At 40.5% G+C, this 19657-nt stretch overlaps 1 protein-coding gene across 1 annotated transcript; it reads right to left on the bottom strand.

Moving 5' to 3' along the window:
* Nucleotides 1–502: 502 nt before the first annotated feature.
* Nucleotides 503–18937, bottom strand: LOC121389311 (derlin-1-like). The gene is made up of 10 exons (XM_041520906.1): nt 18640–18937; nt 15307–15418; nt 13858–13922; nt 12212–12238; nt 11357–11452; nt 9842–9894; nt 9462–9477; nt 8709–8823; nt 7636–7876; nt 503–2893 (listed from the first exon to the last, which is right to left on the bottom strand). Exons 1-10 carry the CDS (start codon nt 18796–18798, stop codon nt 2683–2685), a joined length of 1095 nt encoding a protein of 364 aa, XP_041376840.1. The 5' UTR covers nt 18799–18937; the 3' UTR covers nt 503–2682.
* Between the last annotated feature and the right edge of the window lie 720 nt (nt 18938–19657).

The following is a 19657-nucleotide window of genomic DNA, read 5'->3' as shown; positions in this document are numbered from 1 at the left end:
TTGAATCCACATTTTATGATACTTTGAACACAAAGCTTTATCAATCAAATTTGGATAAATATCCAGGCATGCATTCAAAATGGGGGGGGGGGGGGGGGGAGGGGAGACAGGATCCATTGGTAAAACGTTAGGGTTCAAAATAGATTTTGAATCATGTGTTCTTTGCAACACTGAGATATTTTAAAAACTGTTGTAAACTTGAGGTTGAAAAAAGTAACCCAACACTATCCTCTTGAGCACTAACTCAAAAACAATCAGGTATCTATGCCATGAATACTAATCATAAAACATTAACAACATCCCATGCCACTGGTCAGCTTGTTGCGACTTCTCCATTTCAAGCAACATTTGTCACTGATATCTAACTCTTTTCAGGATTTGTACCGGAAATACGGTAGGTCGTTATTGTTTTTTGTTATTTTGCTTGTTATTTTGCTTGTTTTTTTTTATTTTGTTTTTGTTTGTTTTCTTTTGTTTGTGAATTGAATTTAAAAAAATAGGGGGGGGGGGGGGGGGGGGGGGAGTTCCACACTACATTCACCTTTATGGGTCCAGATACAATGATATGACTGGGTCAACGTTTTTGCTGGTGAACTATTAGTCTCTGAGTGCATCATTAGAAACAGTCCCCCACTCGGACCCCCCCCCCCCCCAAATACAAACAAAAATACAACAAAAACAACAACAACCCCCCCCCCCCAAATAATTTCTACACAGTGGAAAGAATGACAATCTAAAATATTAAATTTGTCCAACATATCCTGAATAATACAATGTAAGCACTACTGCAAGCCTGTTTTATACATTAGTAACTTAGTCATATCAAACAGTAATAACTGTAGTGACACAAATATACGTTTACAATACTATTTACCACCTAATTGTCATAAATACATGTAGGTCTTGTCTTTGTCATTTTGAAATTATTTTTTGAAAAATAAATGTTTAAATGAAAATGTAATGTAAATATTTATTCCACTGAATGTTAAACTGATAAATAATCATTTCAATATTAAAAACCAAATTACTGTTTAGCATTCTAGTGGAAAATGTATACTGAAGTTCAACAAATAACACTACATAAAGACAATACAATGATTCTTCTTATTATTGAAAGTAACTTAATCATTCCAACAAAAACAAATTTAAGTTATTTAGTTATATGGCCAGTGGCAGTTCAAGAAAATCCATTGGGGGGGGGGGGGGGAGGGGCAATGATATGAGGCGAAATGCCAAGGGAACTTTGGGGGAGGTTTGGAGGGGTATTGTAAATAAATGAAAATGAATATATAATAAAATATATAACTGTCACAAATTTAGGGGGGGGAGCCAGGCCCTTGCCCCCCTCCAGATCCGCAGATCGCCTCTGTATGGTGTAACAATTCAATAAACAGTGATTAAATACCAAGAAAGATTTATCTAGAAGAAAATGTAGAATTTACTGAAGAAATTGTGATCTAAAAATGAAGTATTTTCATTATTCTATTTAATAATATACCAATGCTAACTTTTACACAAGTCATTAGAAATATTGTGATCTAAAAATGAAGTATTTTCATTATTCTATTTAATAATATACCAATGCTAACTTTTACACAAGTCATTAGAAATAACACCAAGTGCTTATATTACTATCCTTTTTAAAGCAAGTATGTTAAGTTGACAAAGAGCCATGTAAAATTACTATATGAATATTTAGGTACATGTATTTACAATGATAATAGTGCTAAGTTAGTTTTGTTGAATGAGTCCCTGATCGTTAAAAAGCTCAGAACTGTATACCATGCTTAAATAAAGGTAACTTTTTGACATCAAATACAGTATATTTTGTACAAATTAGTTTATGCCCCCCCTAAAAGCTAAAATCTGACAAAAGGTGAAAATTACATCGCTGTATAGCACTAAGTCTTTCAATTTGAAGCTCAACACCAATAATCTCCAAGCATTTTTCAACTAGTGCTTTGGGACAGGCCAGTTTCTCTTTGCTGTTGACCAACACCATCACAGCACACTGACTGATTAATCATTGGGTCTCAAACATTTGGTCATTTTGACAAGTAGTCTTCTGATGAAACATGCTACATTTTTTCATTAGTAGCAAGGGATGTTTTTTTTATTATGTACTTTCCCACAGCCAGGACAGCACATACCATGGACTTTGATATACCAGTTATGACATGTACAGCAAATATAGGACTACACCAACAAATGTTTTAAAATAAAATGGTTATAAATCTTCTTATTGCACAAATATTCTGCAACATGATAACCATGCCTAATGCTGTATCCTAGCAGGATGCGAGCGATTTGTTTTAAAGAAACCATTGATTTAAATTCTTGCATCTTAACCACATGCATACGACACGACAGATTGACGTAGTATAACAATTGTTTTCTATTGTTCGTGCATGACATGAGCGACAAACATATATTAACCAATCAGACAAGTTTTACTTGGCGATTTCAACGGTCAGTGACAATTTCAAAATTGGAGACTGTCATTATGGCCACGTCAGGTTAGGATACAGCTTAAAGTTCCAACATTATTTTGTCTATCTTTTTGGAATTCAATTCTCCTTGCTAACCTTCCACACAAAGACACAGCTTCTGTATTTCCTTACTGCTTGTTCTACTCCTTACCCAACCTAGTTCTCACCTAGCTGACTTCTCCCCCACCCCAACCTAATCATCTCCCAGCTGATTACCCTGCCCCCAGGCATGGCGTCCTCCATGATCGTCCTCTGGTCTTCGTCTACTTGATGGAGGCATTCCAAACCCGGCCACACCACCTCGCCGATTGGGGAAATATTTATATCTGTTGAAAAATAAATTAAATATTATCAATACCAATTGGACACGGTAAATACTGTCAAGGTTTAATACACGGTTTATCCTGGTCTCCAGAACAAAACGTAAAGTAACATTTATATCATAGTAATTTTAAGGAAAAGTTTGAAGATTTAAGAACACAACACAAGTTTGTTACTTATTAAAGTTGGGACATTTTATTTTACAATAGTTGTTTAGCGTGTGTTTGCTATCATCTGCTATTGTCCAAATAATTTAATTTATTAATAATTGTCATTTCTGACCAAATATATGTAGAATATTGTTTGATTACAAACTACAATACAATCATGCATTTCAGCTGGAACTCGGCTGGAATTAGTAGGTGAAAACTTTGTAATTATTTATCCTTAAAAGCTGTGATAAAAATGTCTTCAAAAATGTCCCAGCCATGACATTATTTCAAAAACATTAAATATATTAACCGAATTCACAAGCTTGTTTTTGTCTAATATGCATGTAACTACTACACACATTTAAAATGTTTACACACCTGCATTTAAGAAAAACAGGCTTCATAAGTTTGGCCCATTTTATTTTAATATATATTTTTCCATATACAATATATATATACATGTATATATATATATATATTATTGTCAAAGAAATGTATATTATAATGCAAACAAATTCATTCCATGCTATGGCCCATGTGGAATGTTTGATGCCATTAAGCTGTGCACCTCCCCCCCACGCAAGTGGTCTGGTCCGAACATCCCAACAGCCAATGGGATGGCCTAAATTCTTCTACTGCATACTGCTCTCTAGTTCCGGTCACATGACTAACTTCCTTCTTTTTCCCTGAGCGCATCGCACGGAGAACAGGAAGCGGGGAGGCCCGGGCGGGATGAATCTTGAGGACAGGTAATGTATCTATAAAAGAGAAAACACTCAAGTTTTCTCCATTTCTATAGACATTACCTGTCCTCAAACAAGTGCAGCATTCAACAGATGGTGGTGGGTGCCGAGATCCGTAGATGCTTGTGATAACTCCCCAACCGGAAAGAGGCTGACTAGTGGAAGAATAAGGCCAACCTTGGTAAGCCCTCATCCTAGGGATGCCCGTCACAGACCAATGCAGGTGATGTTAGTAACAACAACCAGAATGGTGGCATCCGTCAGCAGTGGCAGGTACGGCTCCTAGAACACATGGACCAGGAGGCGGAAGCCACATCTCATGCTGGTTCTGACAGGGTGGGAAGACGTAGCCACCAGGGATGCAGGTGTTAGGTAACCCTCACGTATTGAAGTGTTATAGTTTTTCAATAACAAGCGACAACCTAATGAGGTGCATCCGTCAGAACATTGAACAAAACAAGACCCCCGAGTGTTTTTTCTGTCTAGTACACCAAAGATCTGTTAGTTCAATAACGACAACCAATAACCACATGCAGTGCAGGGTAAAGGTTATCGAGACAAAAGTTCCGGCACCAGTACGTGAACTGTGCAAAAGAACAAAAGTCTAAGCAATCCTCATCTGTCTATTCGATGGACATCTCGGTATGCAGCCCAGAATCAGACAGACATCAACGGCGACGAGGACGGCTTGTATTCAACAGAGTCTGTGCAGCAACAACCGGACCCAGATGATGGAACCCCTCAACGTCTTCTGTGGTGACATCCCTCAGATAATAGTTGGCGAAGATGGAGTCCGTAGCCCAGAACCAACCAGTGATAATGTGCTGAATGGGTGTGTTGCAGTGCAGGGACATCGTGGCAGCCAAGGCACGGAGTTCATGCGGATTAGAAGCAGACGGAGCAGGTAAACCCTCCTTCTGATAGGCGGTCAGGATAGAAGACCGGATCCAGGTGGCCACCGTGTTCTTGGTAAGGTCCCTCAACCGACTCTGGTTACAGGAAAGGAAAAGTCTTTTGCGATGTTGTCGAAAAGATCTGGTCCTCTCGATGTACTGGTGCAGGGCTCTGACAGGGCACAACGCCAAGTCCTCAACGTCCGCCGGACCAACGATAGAGGAGAGGGCCTGCACAACATACGAACGAGGCGCTTGGTCTGGTAACTGATTCTTTGCAACAAAGTTCATGAGTAACCCCAAGTTGACTGCACGCCGATCTTGGTGAAAACGTACCAAGTCTACATCAAGAGCATGGAGTTCTGAGACACGGGCAGCCGTGGCAAAACCGAGTAAAAACACCGTCTTCCGCATCAAGTCTTGCAGGGAAGAGGATTCGATCGGCTCATAAGGTGCGGTCGATAACGCTCGTAACACCAGATTCAGGTCCCATCTTGGTGGCCGAAACCGGTGTACTTGATCATCAAGGCGAAACCCTTTGATCATCTTATGGATCTCAGGAATACCCGATAACTTCGTTCCAGTAGCGACATCACGAACAGTAGCGATGACCGAAACGTACCCAGCGATGGTAGACCCCTTTAATCGTAAAGTGGTCCGCAGATACAGCCAAAAAACCCAGCAAGACGAAGTATCTGGATCGTCTGAGGTTTGAGGTTTTGCCGGAAACACCCTCGGTGAAAGCAAAGCCATCTGACGTTAGTAGTAGATGATCTGTGCGCTTTCAAAATGGCCGCCGTAGACTGTGAAGAAAAACCTTTCTTTCTCAAACTCTTGGCGATAAAGTCCACGCGTGCAGTTGGAACAACTGCGGACGTGGATGGTATAGTCTTGACGTGGGATGCAGCAACAGATGATCCCAGTCTGGCAGCGGTAAAGGATGTGGATCGGCAAGACGTATTAGATCTGGATACCACATCCTGGATGGCCACATTGGAGCAATGAGTAACAGGCGACAATGGTACAGCTGAAACCTCTGAAGCACCCTTGGAAGGAGGATTCGTGGAGGAAAAGCGTACGCGTCCATCTGTTCCCAGCTGATGGCCAAGGCGTCGAGATCCAGAGCTTCGGGATCCAGCACCGGAGACACGTAAACCCTCAGCTGATGGTTGAATCGTGTGGCGAAGAGATCGATGTTTGGTGTCCAAAGTCTGTCGCACACCCATCGAAACGCTTCGGGATGGAGCATCCATTCCGTCGGCTGTGGAGACGACGGCCGAGACAGTGTGTCGACTAGTACATTGGAAACCCCTGGAATATGGCGAGCCCGAAGTTGCAACGGAATCTCGTCAACCAGCTTGTAGAGACGATAAGTCAACTGCAGCAGACTGCTGGAGTGGGTTCCGCCCTGACGGTTGATATAAGCCACCGCGGTAGTACTGTCTGTGGCTACCATGAGAGAGGCGCCTGACAGCATCTCTCGCCAATGAAAGATGACGTAACTGACAACATCTCCAACAGGTTGATGTGTAGATCGGCTTCATCTGGAAACCACAGCCACCAACAGGGACTGGACTGCAAGGCGACTGGTAACCGGATCAGCAAATCTGCGTTATTGTACTGAATGCATGGATTCAGAAACAAACTGGATACCGCGACCTCTAAGCATAAAATGTTGCGCCGACGTCAAAATTACTCTTGCAATGATACTTCATGAAACAGTAATAGAGTGATTCAGGAATCAAGACATCGGAAACAGCGACCCCGTGATACAGGCAAGAGCCAAGACAGCGTAGCAACTCGCTACGCTACATGCCCGATATACCTGGAAGTGAAGCAACGCAAAACAGCAACCGGCTAAAATCCACGGCCGTCACACCACCCGGTGCGAAACAGCAGCAGAGACCATCTAGACAGCATCGGTCACGAACTCTGGCGGTAACAACAGTAAACGTCAGTGAGTTGATAAGCCGCAATGAACCATAGGAAAACGGTGACGGTAAAACCCCCGTACCACGTGATGGCAACTGGATAACTTCCGGAACCAGCGGAAGTAGCGACTGTCTTGCATCGCCACCGGATATAGAGAGAACGATCTGCCGAATGTCGCTGAACCTTCCTCGAACAAGAGAATATCGGTGCACGGGATCTCAACACAAGTGACCGGACCAGTAGACTTTCTTCGTCACCAACCCGGAACGCTTGTAACGTCGACCCCTTCACGGCAAAGAGCCGTATGTAGACCACAGGTCTGCCAAGATTACCGGCTTGTGCTGAAAGTCAAGAATGGATCGCTTCAGGCAAGTCGGTTGACGATAGTGTGCAATCGTAGTGCACATCGACGTCACGGAAGATATAAGGTAGACCAACATCAAAGTCGACGGCTAGAACAAGGCATATCCTCTGGCATCCTGCACATGAGGAGTTATGGTCGCCATGTACAACATGTACGCTGAACTGAAGCCATCGACAGGACGTGCCAATCTGTAAGTTCTAGGAAGACGTCTGGTCCCGCCGGAAACAGCGTCATCCAAGGCCGGCGTCACACCGTTGAAGGATAGGTTGAAGACGGGATACGTTCGTTGTGACGAATGGGGAACGGCACAAACGAAGTCTACTCAAGTAAACCGACATCGGATCAGTCCTCAAACGGAAACCTTCTAGAATGGTGCGAGTGGACTGTGAAGTGACGAAAGCATATACACCGCAGCGAGACAAACAGTCACAGCCATGTGGGTCACTGCGTCCGGATCTTCTATAACGGAAGGTGCCGACGCATCATCTGGAAAATCGGTCAGTAACCTGGCACAGGCACTTCGATCCAATGTACTGGCTGCATCGGAAACACGGACCGTGGACGGTCCCGTCAGGAGCCGGTGTAACCCTGAACGCCGAATCAGCTGCCGACTGGTGTGGACGGTACGATGTACACGGACCGGCAGGAGCCGGTGGAACCCTGGACACTGCACCACTTCGATCGATCACGGGACGACGGTACCGAACGGTGAGCCGATGACGCAATTTTCCAATTCGTTACAGGGCTCCGTCTGCTTGCTGGAACAACGATACGCACGGGCCAGTTACTGGTAGCCGTGTAAACCGACGGGGGCCTGTGGCAGCCAACGATCGAATGCCGATATCTGCCGGTGGAACCTCCGTGGCGATCATCGAACCCGGACCCTTCTTGGCTGAAACCGGTGGATGGGCCAGCGGCGGTAGCATATCAGATATGACAGCCAGACAATCCCTCAGTGACAAGTGGTCCGCCGCATCCAGATCTTCCAGCACCGCATGAACCGATACATCATCAGAAAGTCACGTAGCACCCGTGAACAGGCCAGTCGCTCTGGTCATGGCCCGATGGAGATACCGGAGAACCGGACCGTGGGCGGTCCCGTGTGGATACCAAGGAACGGATGACCACATCGTCGTTGGATGTGGCAAGGACGGCAACATGTCGTAGACAGCCGCCAAGCAATCCCTCATAGTCATATGGTCCGTAGAGTCGGGCTCTTCAATGACAGATGCCGCAGGCGCTTCATCACCAAAGTCTCGTAGAACTCGAGCACAGGCCAATCGATGTACCGTAATGGAAGCCGCTGGTTAAACCGGACCGTGGATGGTCCCGTCTAGCCCTCGGAGGCCTTGGAAGCCACATCAACTGAAGGTTGGCGCTGACGATCTATGGAACCCGTAGGGAGCCATACAGGTCATGTGGAACGGCTACGGTCCCGGCTCCGATGCGCCGAAGGGGACTTCCCCGCCGAAGATCGGTGAGCCTTGGAATCCGTGGAGCGTCTATCTGAATGAGCCGGCTTCTTAGAGGGCTGCGTAGAGACCGCAGGCCTGTCATCCGAAGTCTTAAGTAACGGTGGAGCTGAAGAAGCCGCACCCCCTGAAGAGGGGACTGGAACCGGACCTGACCCCGAACTCGCCGATTTAGGTAAGGTCGCCATTGACGCCATTGTTTCTTCCAGCATGGTCGGTAGAATTGAACGTAACTCTTCCGCCACGGAGTCAGCAATCGAAGGCGAAGATTCCACCTTCTTGGTCCTCGAAGATTCCACCTTCTTGGTCCTCGCTGACACCACCTTCAGGTAAGCCGCGAACTCGACATCAGACAAGCCCGCACAAAGGTCGCATCTAGAAGTGAGGCCACACGAACACGACAACCTGGGTCGCCGCCGGCTAACTTCTTCCAGCGTAACACGCTCGAACTAGTCGCCTGAACATTATCAGATATGATAATAGTAATTTTTCAATCTGTGAAAAGAAAGAAAAACCAACCATAACACAAATACAAAGCCGGTAAATAAAGACGCCATTTTGCAAATGGCGTCCGACACGACAACCGGCGATATAACAACATTTCATGTAATTAACACTTGGCAAGTCAAGCGAAATACGCGAAAGACATATGAAAGCTAACGAAAGCTAACGAAAATTAAGGTGAAAAACATTTCACCCAAACACAAAGCCAGTCAACACAGACGCCATTTTGCAAATGGCGTCCGACACGACAACCGGCAATATAAACAACATTTCATGTAATTAAACGCTTGGAAGTCAAGTGAAATACGCGAAAGAACATACGAAAGCTAATGAAAACAAAGGTGAAAAACATTTCACCCAAACACTAATACAAAACCAAAGGTCTTATAAAAGTTGACTCCAAACAGAGCCAAGCAAAAGGACGTCCAGACCCTTTAGCGAAGAGAAAAAGAAGGAAGTTAGTCATGTGACCGGAACTAGAGAGCAGTATGCAGTAGAAGAATTTAGGCCATCCCATTGGCTGTTGGGATGTTCGGACCAGACCACTTGCGTGGGGGGGAGGTGCACTTGTTTGAGGACAGGTAATGTCTATAACTCAAAGAGACCTCTGAAAACGACAAGAGACAAATATGTGCAATACATTTTTTGTAGAAAAGTCAAGTAGTATTACCATATTATCTACATGTACATATTTATAATATTCTATTAATGAGTACAAATATGATTTTTTGTATTAAACATAACAAGAACTATATTGTTTTATTCAACAGTAAATTACCATTCTAACCACAGTAAAATTAACAGAGTGGCACTGTCTTAACATGGTGTATAATTTACTCATGTTACGGACACGTTCATTTCTGCTATCCATTTATCAAGCACTAAAGATATTTGTATACGACTTGTCAATACGGCCTACTAGTAGAAAATTAACTAAATCTGATTACTACCATGTCAGACTCTGTACTTACCCATCACCTATAATCATGTTGAAAGCTAGCAGAACCCAGGGAAGGTACATGGCCTGAAAAACAGAGACAAAAAAAATGAAGTTTCATCCCAAAACGCGATAAACGCTTAATCGTTCAAATTCAGTTTTCAGCAAAATGCGATACGACTGTCTGAGGATATATGGCAGATTGCAGAGAAATTGGCGTAGGTTTATGATAGTTTGGAATAAAACATTTTCAGGATTGGGTGTCTATAGTGGTGTTTATCATGTTTTGCGATGAAACTCTTCAAATACTTAACAAGTCAAGAGGACAAATGCTCCTGCCACAAAGGTTAGTCCTACACAACCACAACAAGGACTCTTTCTATTCACTTCCCACATTTTAGAGCAGTACATACATGTACCACAGTGTTTGATGTACCAGTCATCAGAGACTGGTTACTTATTTACAAAGGTTAGTCCTACACAACCACAACAAGGACTCTTTCTATTCACTCCCCACATTTTAGAGCAGTACATACATGTACCACAGTGTTTGATGTACCAGTCATCAGAGACTGGTTACTTATTTACAAAGGTTAGTCCTACACAACCACAACAAGGACTCTTTCTATTCACTTCCCACATTTTAGAGCAGTACATACATGTACCACAGTGTTTGATGTACCAGTCATCAGAGACTGGTTACTTATTTACAAAGGTTAGTCCTACACAACCACAACAAGGACTCTTTCTATTCACTCCCCACATTTTAGAGCAGTACATACATGTACCACAGTGTTTGATGTACCAGTCATCAGAGACTGGTTACTTATTTACAAAGGTTAGTCCTACACAACCACAACAAGGACTCTTTCTATTCACTCCCCACATTTTAGAGCAGTACATACATGTACCACAGTGTTTGATGTACCAGTCATCAGAGACTGGTTACTTATTTACGTATGCCCCACATCCATCCTAGTTAGAACAGGAAAATATCTTACAGGTTCACCAAGGGCAATCAATCCTATAGTATACTGCACATCTGGTAAAGGCTCTACCACTGAAGGGGTGGAGGTGGGGTGGGGTGAGTACTAGATTCAAAGATCATAGTTTGTTTGTATTTCTTGTGTGTTAAAGACTTTAAAAAGGAAATATAGTTTGTAAATAAGTTGTTTTTCATAATGAAAACAAATTTAAAATTATAAAGCAGTCTTCACAATGGGCAAAATCACGTTGAGCCAAAGGTCTCTCTCCTGAAATGGTCCTAGGCGAGCAATCAAATGTAAACCTTTTAATTTGCCACTCAAACATTCAATTTACACTCTCCTAAAACTTTCTAAGCGAGTGTGCAGTGATCACTTGCCTTTCCTGGCGATGACTGTAAAATGTTTATTGTGTTGTTACTCATTGTTCATCGAGATGGGTATTTTAACAGTAACATGTGCAAATTAAAACTGTGCTCAACAAATAAAGACAAGCAAGGTAGTCCCTGGTAAACACGGTGTAACAAGAGTTTAGGACAGTAACGAAGTCTTGAAAAGTGAATTACTTTGAACCTGGTCCCAAACCAGAACGTGACGATCTGATCTTTGTTGAGCTGACACCAGACGTAGAGAACGCTGAGTACCATCGGATCCATCAACAACTGAAACAAACAAATACACAACTCACTGACGTGTACGTACTTCTAATCACATGTTTTAGTTGAGGTGGAGTTATTAATACATAGAGTATGCCGAGAACCATTAGGTCCATCAACAACTGAAACAAATACACAACTCACTGATGTGTATGAACTTCTAGTTAAAACAAATACACAATTCACTGGCATGTACATACTTCTAGATAATCTCGAATAAATAAAAACATTTTTAAAAAGTTTGGATTGATTCATTATTGCTTAAGTCATAATGAAACAAAACACTGTCTTTAATGCCCAGCTATCTTTAGTGCCGAGAATACAATATTCTGAAACCTGAAGTTCTCATGCCCATCTCATAACATTACTTCCTAATTAAATGAAAAATACAAACACAATAATTATTAATGGTAAACTTGTATTTTTCGCTATCAATGGATATCATCAGCAGAAATGATTTACTGTTGCTTTAATACTGTTAATATATTATTACTCAATTATCTTTAATTACTACAGACATCATTATACGATAGTCATGGCTCACCCTCTCCACTGCCAAATTAGTCAACTGTTAATTTTAATACAAAATGGCTACAACATTCAGTCTTTGGCTAATAAAATGTTCCTAAAAATTAACCACATTTTAATCTGTTTAAAGGAAATACTCTACATATCTGAAATTGTCTAAAACAAAAAAATTTCAAGTGTGAGACCTAAATCTTTAAGAAAAAATCTGTAATTAAAAAAATTAAAATAAAACCTTACCATTAAATTAGCAATGAATCCAATAGCCTGAGTACAATGTTAAGGAAAATGTACATAAACTTTAAAGTACTTCTTAACACAAATAATTAAATGTCATACAAGCATACAAAACTACATATCAAAATGGAAAGTCGTCAACTGATAGAGATGTGTAACTATAACAAATATACCTCTGCTTTCTAATTAAATTTTCTTTAAAAGAAATTATATGATGTTTTGAAAAAACTAAACAATAAAGTTATATCATGTGAAATAATTACATAAAAATATCACTTACAGTGTACATGAGCACGATGTATTTATGTCCCAGTGAGATTTACAGGATATTAAACTCGCTTCGACTTCGAGTGAAATAATTTTCAATTGTCACGAGTTTTAGCGAGTGACAATGAAAATTATTTCACGAGGGACATAAACATGATACGAAATGGTAGCGAGTTTAATATCCTATTTATTACCCATAATGGATCTTAATTTATATCACTCATCTTGTTTCGTTGATGTTCCTGTAAGGTTGATGACGTCATCGTGTGGCGTCAAAAGTGTTATGTCCCATGATATTTTTAATCATAACGGTAATATTAGTTACTATTTTCATACTAGAAACACACAGGAAGGTTTATATGGGGTGTGGTGGCCTTATGCTGGCTTTTCCACCCAAAATATGACTGCCATGTACCTGTAGATAGCCAGCTCTCATTAGCCTAGATTACACAGTCACTTCTGGGTTGAGTAACAAAGATGGCAGCCTCCATTATGTTTGTGTTTATAGAATTCATCTTTGTATGTAATATTTAGCACAATGTTTGTATAGTATTGGTAGTCGACTGGATGCAAAGAGTGAAAAAGTTTGTTTTGTTTGATGACACCATTAGAGCACATTGATTTATTAATCATCGGCTATTGGATGTCAAACATTTGGTAATTCTGACATATAGTCTTTAAGAGAGGAGACCCACTACTTCTTTGCATTAGTATCAAGGGTTCTTTTATATGCACCATCCTTCAGACAAGATAGCACATGCCACAGTCTTTGATATACCAGTCTTGGTGCACTGGTTGGAACGAGAAATAGCCCAATGAGGCCACCAACAGGGATCAAACCTAGAGCAACTGCGCATCTGGCAAACCACTGGGCTACGTCCCACCCGAGTGCAAAAAGATGCTTGTGGTGTGTAGCATCAAGTAAATAGAAAGGTGGTCGGCAGTACACATCAAAAGATGAGACACGGTCAGATTGACTGGAAACTGTTAAAATGGCCTTGCATATTATAAATTATAGATAGTACTCATAACTGAAATTATTTCAAAATTAATACATATAATCCTCCAAACATCAGATTTTGAAATAATATAAACTTTAAATGTGCAAATAGGATTTGTAAAACAATAATAATAATAATAATAATAAAAACTTCCTTATCACACATGTTATAAAACCAATACCAGGGTTTAACTTATAACACCCCGACAATTTGTTTTTTTAAAGGGATAAATGTTTTAAAAAACAAATTCTAGATGATTGTCATGTTTACAAATAAAAGTCAAGCTTCAGAGAAAAAACCAACAATTTGAACAAATGGAAAACGTTGGTCAAACAAAACCCAGTGTGTAATAATACTGTTTCTAATACTGATGAAGGATACGGTCAAACAAATCCAGTTGAAGAGCAACATGAACAGGTAGTCGGCTGGCCGTCCATCAAAAATACCTGAAAACAAAAACAGACTATGTATACTGAACTGTAACCGCAATGTAACTCGATGTCCAATGATATGTTTAATAATACATACAATGGACCTGTACAATCAAGTTAAAGCATATTAAATAAATCAAAAAGTGGAGATGGGAGTTAAGAAAAATAAATAAACTTGGTGTTTTAACATCTGCTGCAGGGCTAGCTCTGGCAGTCGCCAAATTCGCCATTTGCAAATTTTAAAAACAATTAGCAAATTTTATTATAAATTGGCGAAATAATTTTACTACATTTTATTAGAAAATAACTGGTTTTCTGCCATTTAGGAAGTTTAATAGATAATTTGGTGAAACTTTGTGTTAACCCAGAGCTAGTCTGTGTTTTGTGATTTTGTTATTAAAATCGGAACAGGATTTAGCTCAAGTCACCTGAGGTGCTTGCATCGCTGGATCGAACCACCTCAGTGGATCCATTCAACAGATTGGGTTTTTCTCGTTTCAACTAGTGCTCCACAACTGGTCAAAGGCTGTGGTATGTGCTTTCCTGTCTGTGGGAAAGTGCATAAAAAATCCCCTTGCTAATAATGGACAAATGTAGTGCAGGTTTCCTCTGATGACTATCAAATGTTGCATCCAACAGCCGATAATTAATTAATCAATGTGCTCTAGTGGTGTTGTTAAACTTTTAACTTTGTTATTAAATCAGATTACTCTTTTTTTTCTTCAAATAAAAATAAAATTCACCTGTTGTTTTTAAACTTTAGAATTTGCTAATGTGGCTAGTATCAGACCTAGCCCTGGATTAGGTTGAAAATACTAGTAACTTTGACTTCTCACTACTGCTAATAACTTGGTGACTTAGCAAGGGTTTGGTGCTGGCTGAATTAGTGCCTCTAGGGGCAGGACGCAGCCCAGTGGTAAACCGCTCGCTTGATGAGTGGTTGGTTTGGTATCGATCCCCGTCGGTGGGCCCACTGGGCTAATTAGTGCCTCTAGGGGCAGGACGTAATCCAGTGGTAAACCGCTCGCTTGATGTGTGGTTGGTTTGGTATCGATCCCCGTCGGTGGGCCCATTGGGCTAATTAGTGCCTCTAGGGGCAGGATGCAGCCCAGTGGTAAACCGCTCGCTTGATGTGTGGTTGGTTTGGTATCAATCCCCTTCGGTGGGCCCATTGGGCTAATTTTTGTTCCAGCCAGTGCACCATGGTATGTGCCATCCTGTCTGTGGTATGTGCTATCCTGTCTGTGGGATGGTGCATATAAAAGATCCCTTGCCACTAATGAAAATATATAGATTATATGTCAAATTACCAAATGCTTGACATTCAATAGCCGATGATTAATAAATCAATATGCTCTAGCAGTGTCGTTAAACAAAACATACTTTAGTGCATGTATACCTGTTTCCAGTCTTGTGGAGTACGAGTACAGGAAATAGAGATTCAACAGGAAATGGAAGCCTTTAGGACCAGCAATAGGGTAGTACAGTACAGCAGTTAGTGGACGCCATATCTAAAAAGACAATAATCAACATGATTAGAAAATGTATTGTACATGTATGCTGATGAATACATGTAGCTGATTAGTAGTTACTCCATTTTAAAGACTGTTCACCACACATTTTTCAGTATTTTCACAAGTATACATGTAAAAACTCAAATAGGCAATTTAACAAACTCATTTCCCTAACCAACCTCAAACAAAAGAATTAAATGCACAATACGAGGGTGTGTCATACGGTAATGCATGGTCTTGTATTCAGTGCATTTGATAGTTAATTGTCACTAGGAATGGTGATGTCAGTTGCTCAAATAGCCTACAAGGCAATATACCCCATGTCAGACAACAGATGAAAGAATATACAGCACTGTTTTAGTGACTGGTATAAACCTAAAAGATATTGGCGTTTCTGAAAAAACAATCAAAATCAAGATAAACCAAATACGACTGGTCATCAGTGACAAGCAAGAAGTAGGCTGGGACACAAATTCAGACACTTTTTTTTTGTCGCTCTACCATTGTAAATTCAGTAAGACGATGTAAAATGGATGTGTCATTCGTGTTTATGCAGGTACTAGTTTTGACAAAACAACAGATCAGTATGATACAATGCAGGTATCAACACATACAAATAATAATCTAATTTATCTTGCTACCTTCACCCATTACAACAGGAGTGGTAACTGGTTCACTGTTTATTAAGCCTTCAAAGAGGCGCAATTCTTTCATGGTGTTCTAATTACTGCGGAACTGCCGTCATTGTTTAAAAAGGGACCACTGGCAGACACTGAGACATTGCTTCAGTCAGCTTGTGAAGACTAACATCGAAGACGTCAGGCAGATATTCAGCACATCTAAGCATGAGGCTTACCAACCGCTACCAGCTCGCAATGCCATAGGTGACTTTGCGTTCCACAGTCAAGCTGCAGGAGGGACGCTCTGCAGTGTGCGTCACCATACGCTGCCTTGGACTTTACCATCAGGCCCTGTTGATACCCGATATGGACAACCCGACGTTACAGGCATCGAAATAAGCATTGTGTCTGGTAACCCATTTACAGGTTACCACAAAATATAGTCTGGTAACCTATAGGTTTCCACAACTATATGAAAGTTAGAATTGAATTCCTGTTACTACTATGCGGTCGTTCTGAAATTGTAATGGTGCGCACAAACATCGGTACGAGAAACGAAATCCGGAAGTAAATTTATCTAGTAGGCGCTGCTTAAACGCGGATTGCCAAAATTGCTTTGCAATTGCACAAGTGCGCACGAACATCAGTGCAATTTTGTATGAGAAAACAAAACGCGGACATAAATTCATCTAGTGGACGCTGCTTAAACGCGGAGTGACTTGCGCGCGAACATCGATGCAATTCCTGACGAGATAATGAAAAGCAGAAGTCCTGAATGCATTGCCTGGTTTACGTTCGGAAACGAAACTACCAACGTTGAAATTTTTGTCGAGAACGAAACACCGTTCTCGACTTTTCTAACATGTGGTAACCTCCCGGTAACCTGAACGACCATTCTCAACTTATTTCGATGCCTGCGTTACATTGTATCATGAAGAACATTGAGGTGGAAAGTCTGTCGTCCAATCACCAAAGTGTTAGCAGGGTCAGTCTACAGGCAGTTCCTCCCACAGCTGGACACAACCAACTTCATTGGGACTTCATTGACAACCTCCTACCAACCTCCTTTGCCTCCATGAATATCGACTTTTTTGCTAGACTTAAAACTGTTTGGCCATCGTTTTGAAAACTTTGTTTATTTTCTTTGTAAATAGTCTGACACCCTTTCTTTTTGGCAGTCCATCTAAATATTAATTTCATCCATCTGCAGGCCCTTTTATAATGTGTGACAGGTATAAAAAAAACCACATATTTATCGGTCAATCCAGGGGTCGAATTTTACGCTATTCCACAAAATTTATAGTAAATTTCGAAACGGAATAGTAAAACATTAAAACGTTCTAAACACCGGACTCATACGCCTTTCAAACACACCGATATGCTAATTATTAGTATTCACTATAACTTAAGAATTTCAGAGTTTAAAAGAGTATCTTTATAAAAAAACCCCCACACAAAATCAAAATAACAACCAAGACTCATTTTTATGTCTTAACCTTCTGACTACTGCAGGTGAGATATCTCGCCCGACGTCACGTCAGTCGATATACTGTACACTGTATACAGTGCATTCCCCAATTCATATTTCCCGCCGTTTTGCAGACGACACTCACCGGAAACGGAAATATAATTAAAGAAAAAAGATTTTTTTTCAAAATGGTGGTTTTTGTTTTGATTTTTTCAATTGAAAATACCTTGAAATTTTGAGTTCAAAAAGTGGTTTTCGGCAATTATTTTCGCTTGACAACAATGGCAGCACGTCGCGGTAATTTTCAGGGATCGATAGCTGATTGTAACAGCTAATTTGATAATAAATTTGATCGTTTTACCAACAACGAAAATTACCAAATATTGCAATATGAATCGTAGTTTCTGGTCAGAAAACCACTGTTATCGGGAATAATGGACATAAATACTGGACAGCTGGCCACAAATGCCCGTAAGTAAACGCAACTTTTTCTATTTTTTGCCTAATTTTAATCACCATTAGCCGATCTAAAATAATAAAAATTACAAAAAAAGACACGAAAATAATACTTACCGATTCATATATGAACTTTATTTCATGTATTTATGAAACATTTAAGTGAATATATGTGAGTAAAAATTATAAACTTGTACCCACTCAACGTGGTTTTTGTTAAAAATTAATCCAGTAGTCTAAAGGTTAAAAGGTGTTTAGAACGGCGCCATGTGTGTCAGCTGAAATTGTCTGCCAGCGTAATTGTCTGCTAGAAAGTGGCTGCTAGAATCTGCTCGGTAAAGTCAGACTTTTTTCCTTTAATTCAAAGTGAAGATTGTTTCAAAGTAAGTATTTCTTAGTTTCAGTGAGCTCGAAATAGATCACAATATACAATTAGGGTGTGGAAATGTGATGGTAATCGTTATTTTGACCGCAATTTCGTTCCGAGCAAAATTCCTCGGAACCGTTGTCCAGAAGCCTGAGAAGCTGCTAATGGCGGAATGCCTACACAAGGTAAACCTCGCTGTTTGTGCTTGCACGCGAGGTTTATCTAGGTGAACTAGACCTAATCTTGATGAACTAATTTTCAACCCTGAAGATGGTGCAACAGGTGAAAACGTTTTTGACATACTTACTTGAAACTTGTAGATAAACCAATCCCAGTTTAAAATAAACCACACTGGGCTGATGATTCCAATTTTACCAACCAGAGGCAAAATAATGGAACCAGTAAACCAATATTTCGTCATCTGTGGTATGCTTCGATACCAGTCGCCAATGTCATTCGACGCCATGGTTCAAAAAACACAAAATTAGCTGATCTACTACTTTATTCTAACCAAATTAACAGTTCTTTATGATTTCAGATATTTTTTTTACAAATCTGACGTGGCTTTTCCAGATACAGCAATCGCAAATAAAACAGGAAGTACAAACTAAAGAGAAAACGGAAGTTGTTAAATTTGTTAAATTGATACATATTGTATGGCGCACCATATCTAGATTATAAGATCATAAATTTTTCGTCAACAAAGTAGATAGTATTGATACTAATAAGTTAAATTATCTATTTTTCGTTAATAATTATGTACATATAATATACATACAATTTCTCCATAATATGCATCTACTAATTACATCAACACTAAAAAAAAAAAAAAACTACCTGATCGGTTAGATATGTGTTATACCCAACACGGCTCACACGCAACTTTTTTTTTCGTGCTTATATCTACCGTAATTAAGGTTCAAGCACGTTGTCCTAGACACATACACCTCAGCTATCTGGCCTGTGTGTCAAGGACATTTAAAGTTGAAGATCGATCTCTAGCGGGAGATGGGGAGGCACATGCAAACATTTTTATTTTTATTTAATATATATGGAGTAGGGGAAAAAACGGGGGGCGGGGGGGTTTAAGACGTCCTCTGGTCAAAACGGAACGTTATGCTAGAGTAATCGTCGCGGGTTTCCAAGGAAAATGGTAAAATTACCAGCGAACACATGGTTTCATACAAAAGGCTCCTATTTATAAAAACGAAAAAGAAACATATGCCATGTACTTTAGGAGTGTAATAAACACACACCACATTATGATATGTACATATATATCAGTTATAGATATTATATAATACAAAATGGTGAATAACAGTGAA

This window comes from Gigantopelta aegis, chromosome 14 (assembly GCF_016097555.1).
Source record: "Gigantopelta aegis isolate Gae_Host chromosome 14, Gae_host_genome, whole genome shotgun sequence".
NCBI lineage: Eukaryota > Metazoa > Mollusca > Gastropoda > Neomphalida > Peltospiridae > Gigantopelta > Gigantopelta aegis.
This window is presented reverse-complemented; position numbering and strand designations above follow the sequence as displayed.

Excerpts from the sequence above, each read along its gene's own strand:
- LOC121389311 (XM_041520906.1), bottom strand. The coding sequence starts at position 18,798 with ATGGCGTCGAATGACATTGGCGACTGGTATCGAAGCATACCACAGATG. Across the intron at positions 11,453-12,211 it reads GATTCATTGCTAATTTAATG|TTGTTGATGGATCCGATGGT; the intron begins GTAAGGTTTTAT and ends TGTTTGTTTCAG. Across the intron at positions 7,877-8,708 it reads GCGGGCTTGTCTGATGTCGA|ATCTGGATGCGGCGGACCAC; the intron begins GTTCGCGGCTTA and ends CGGTGCTGGAAG.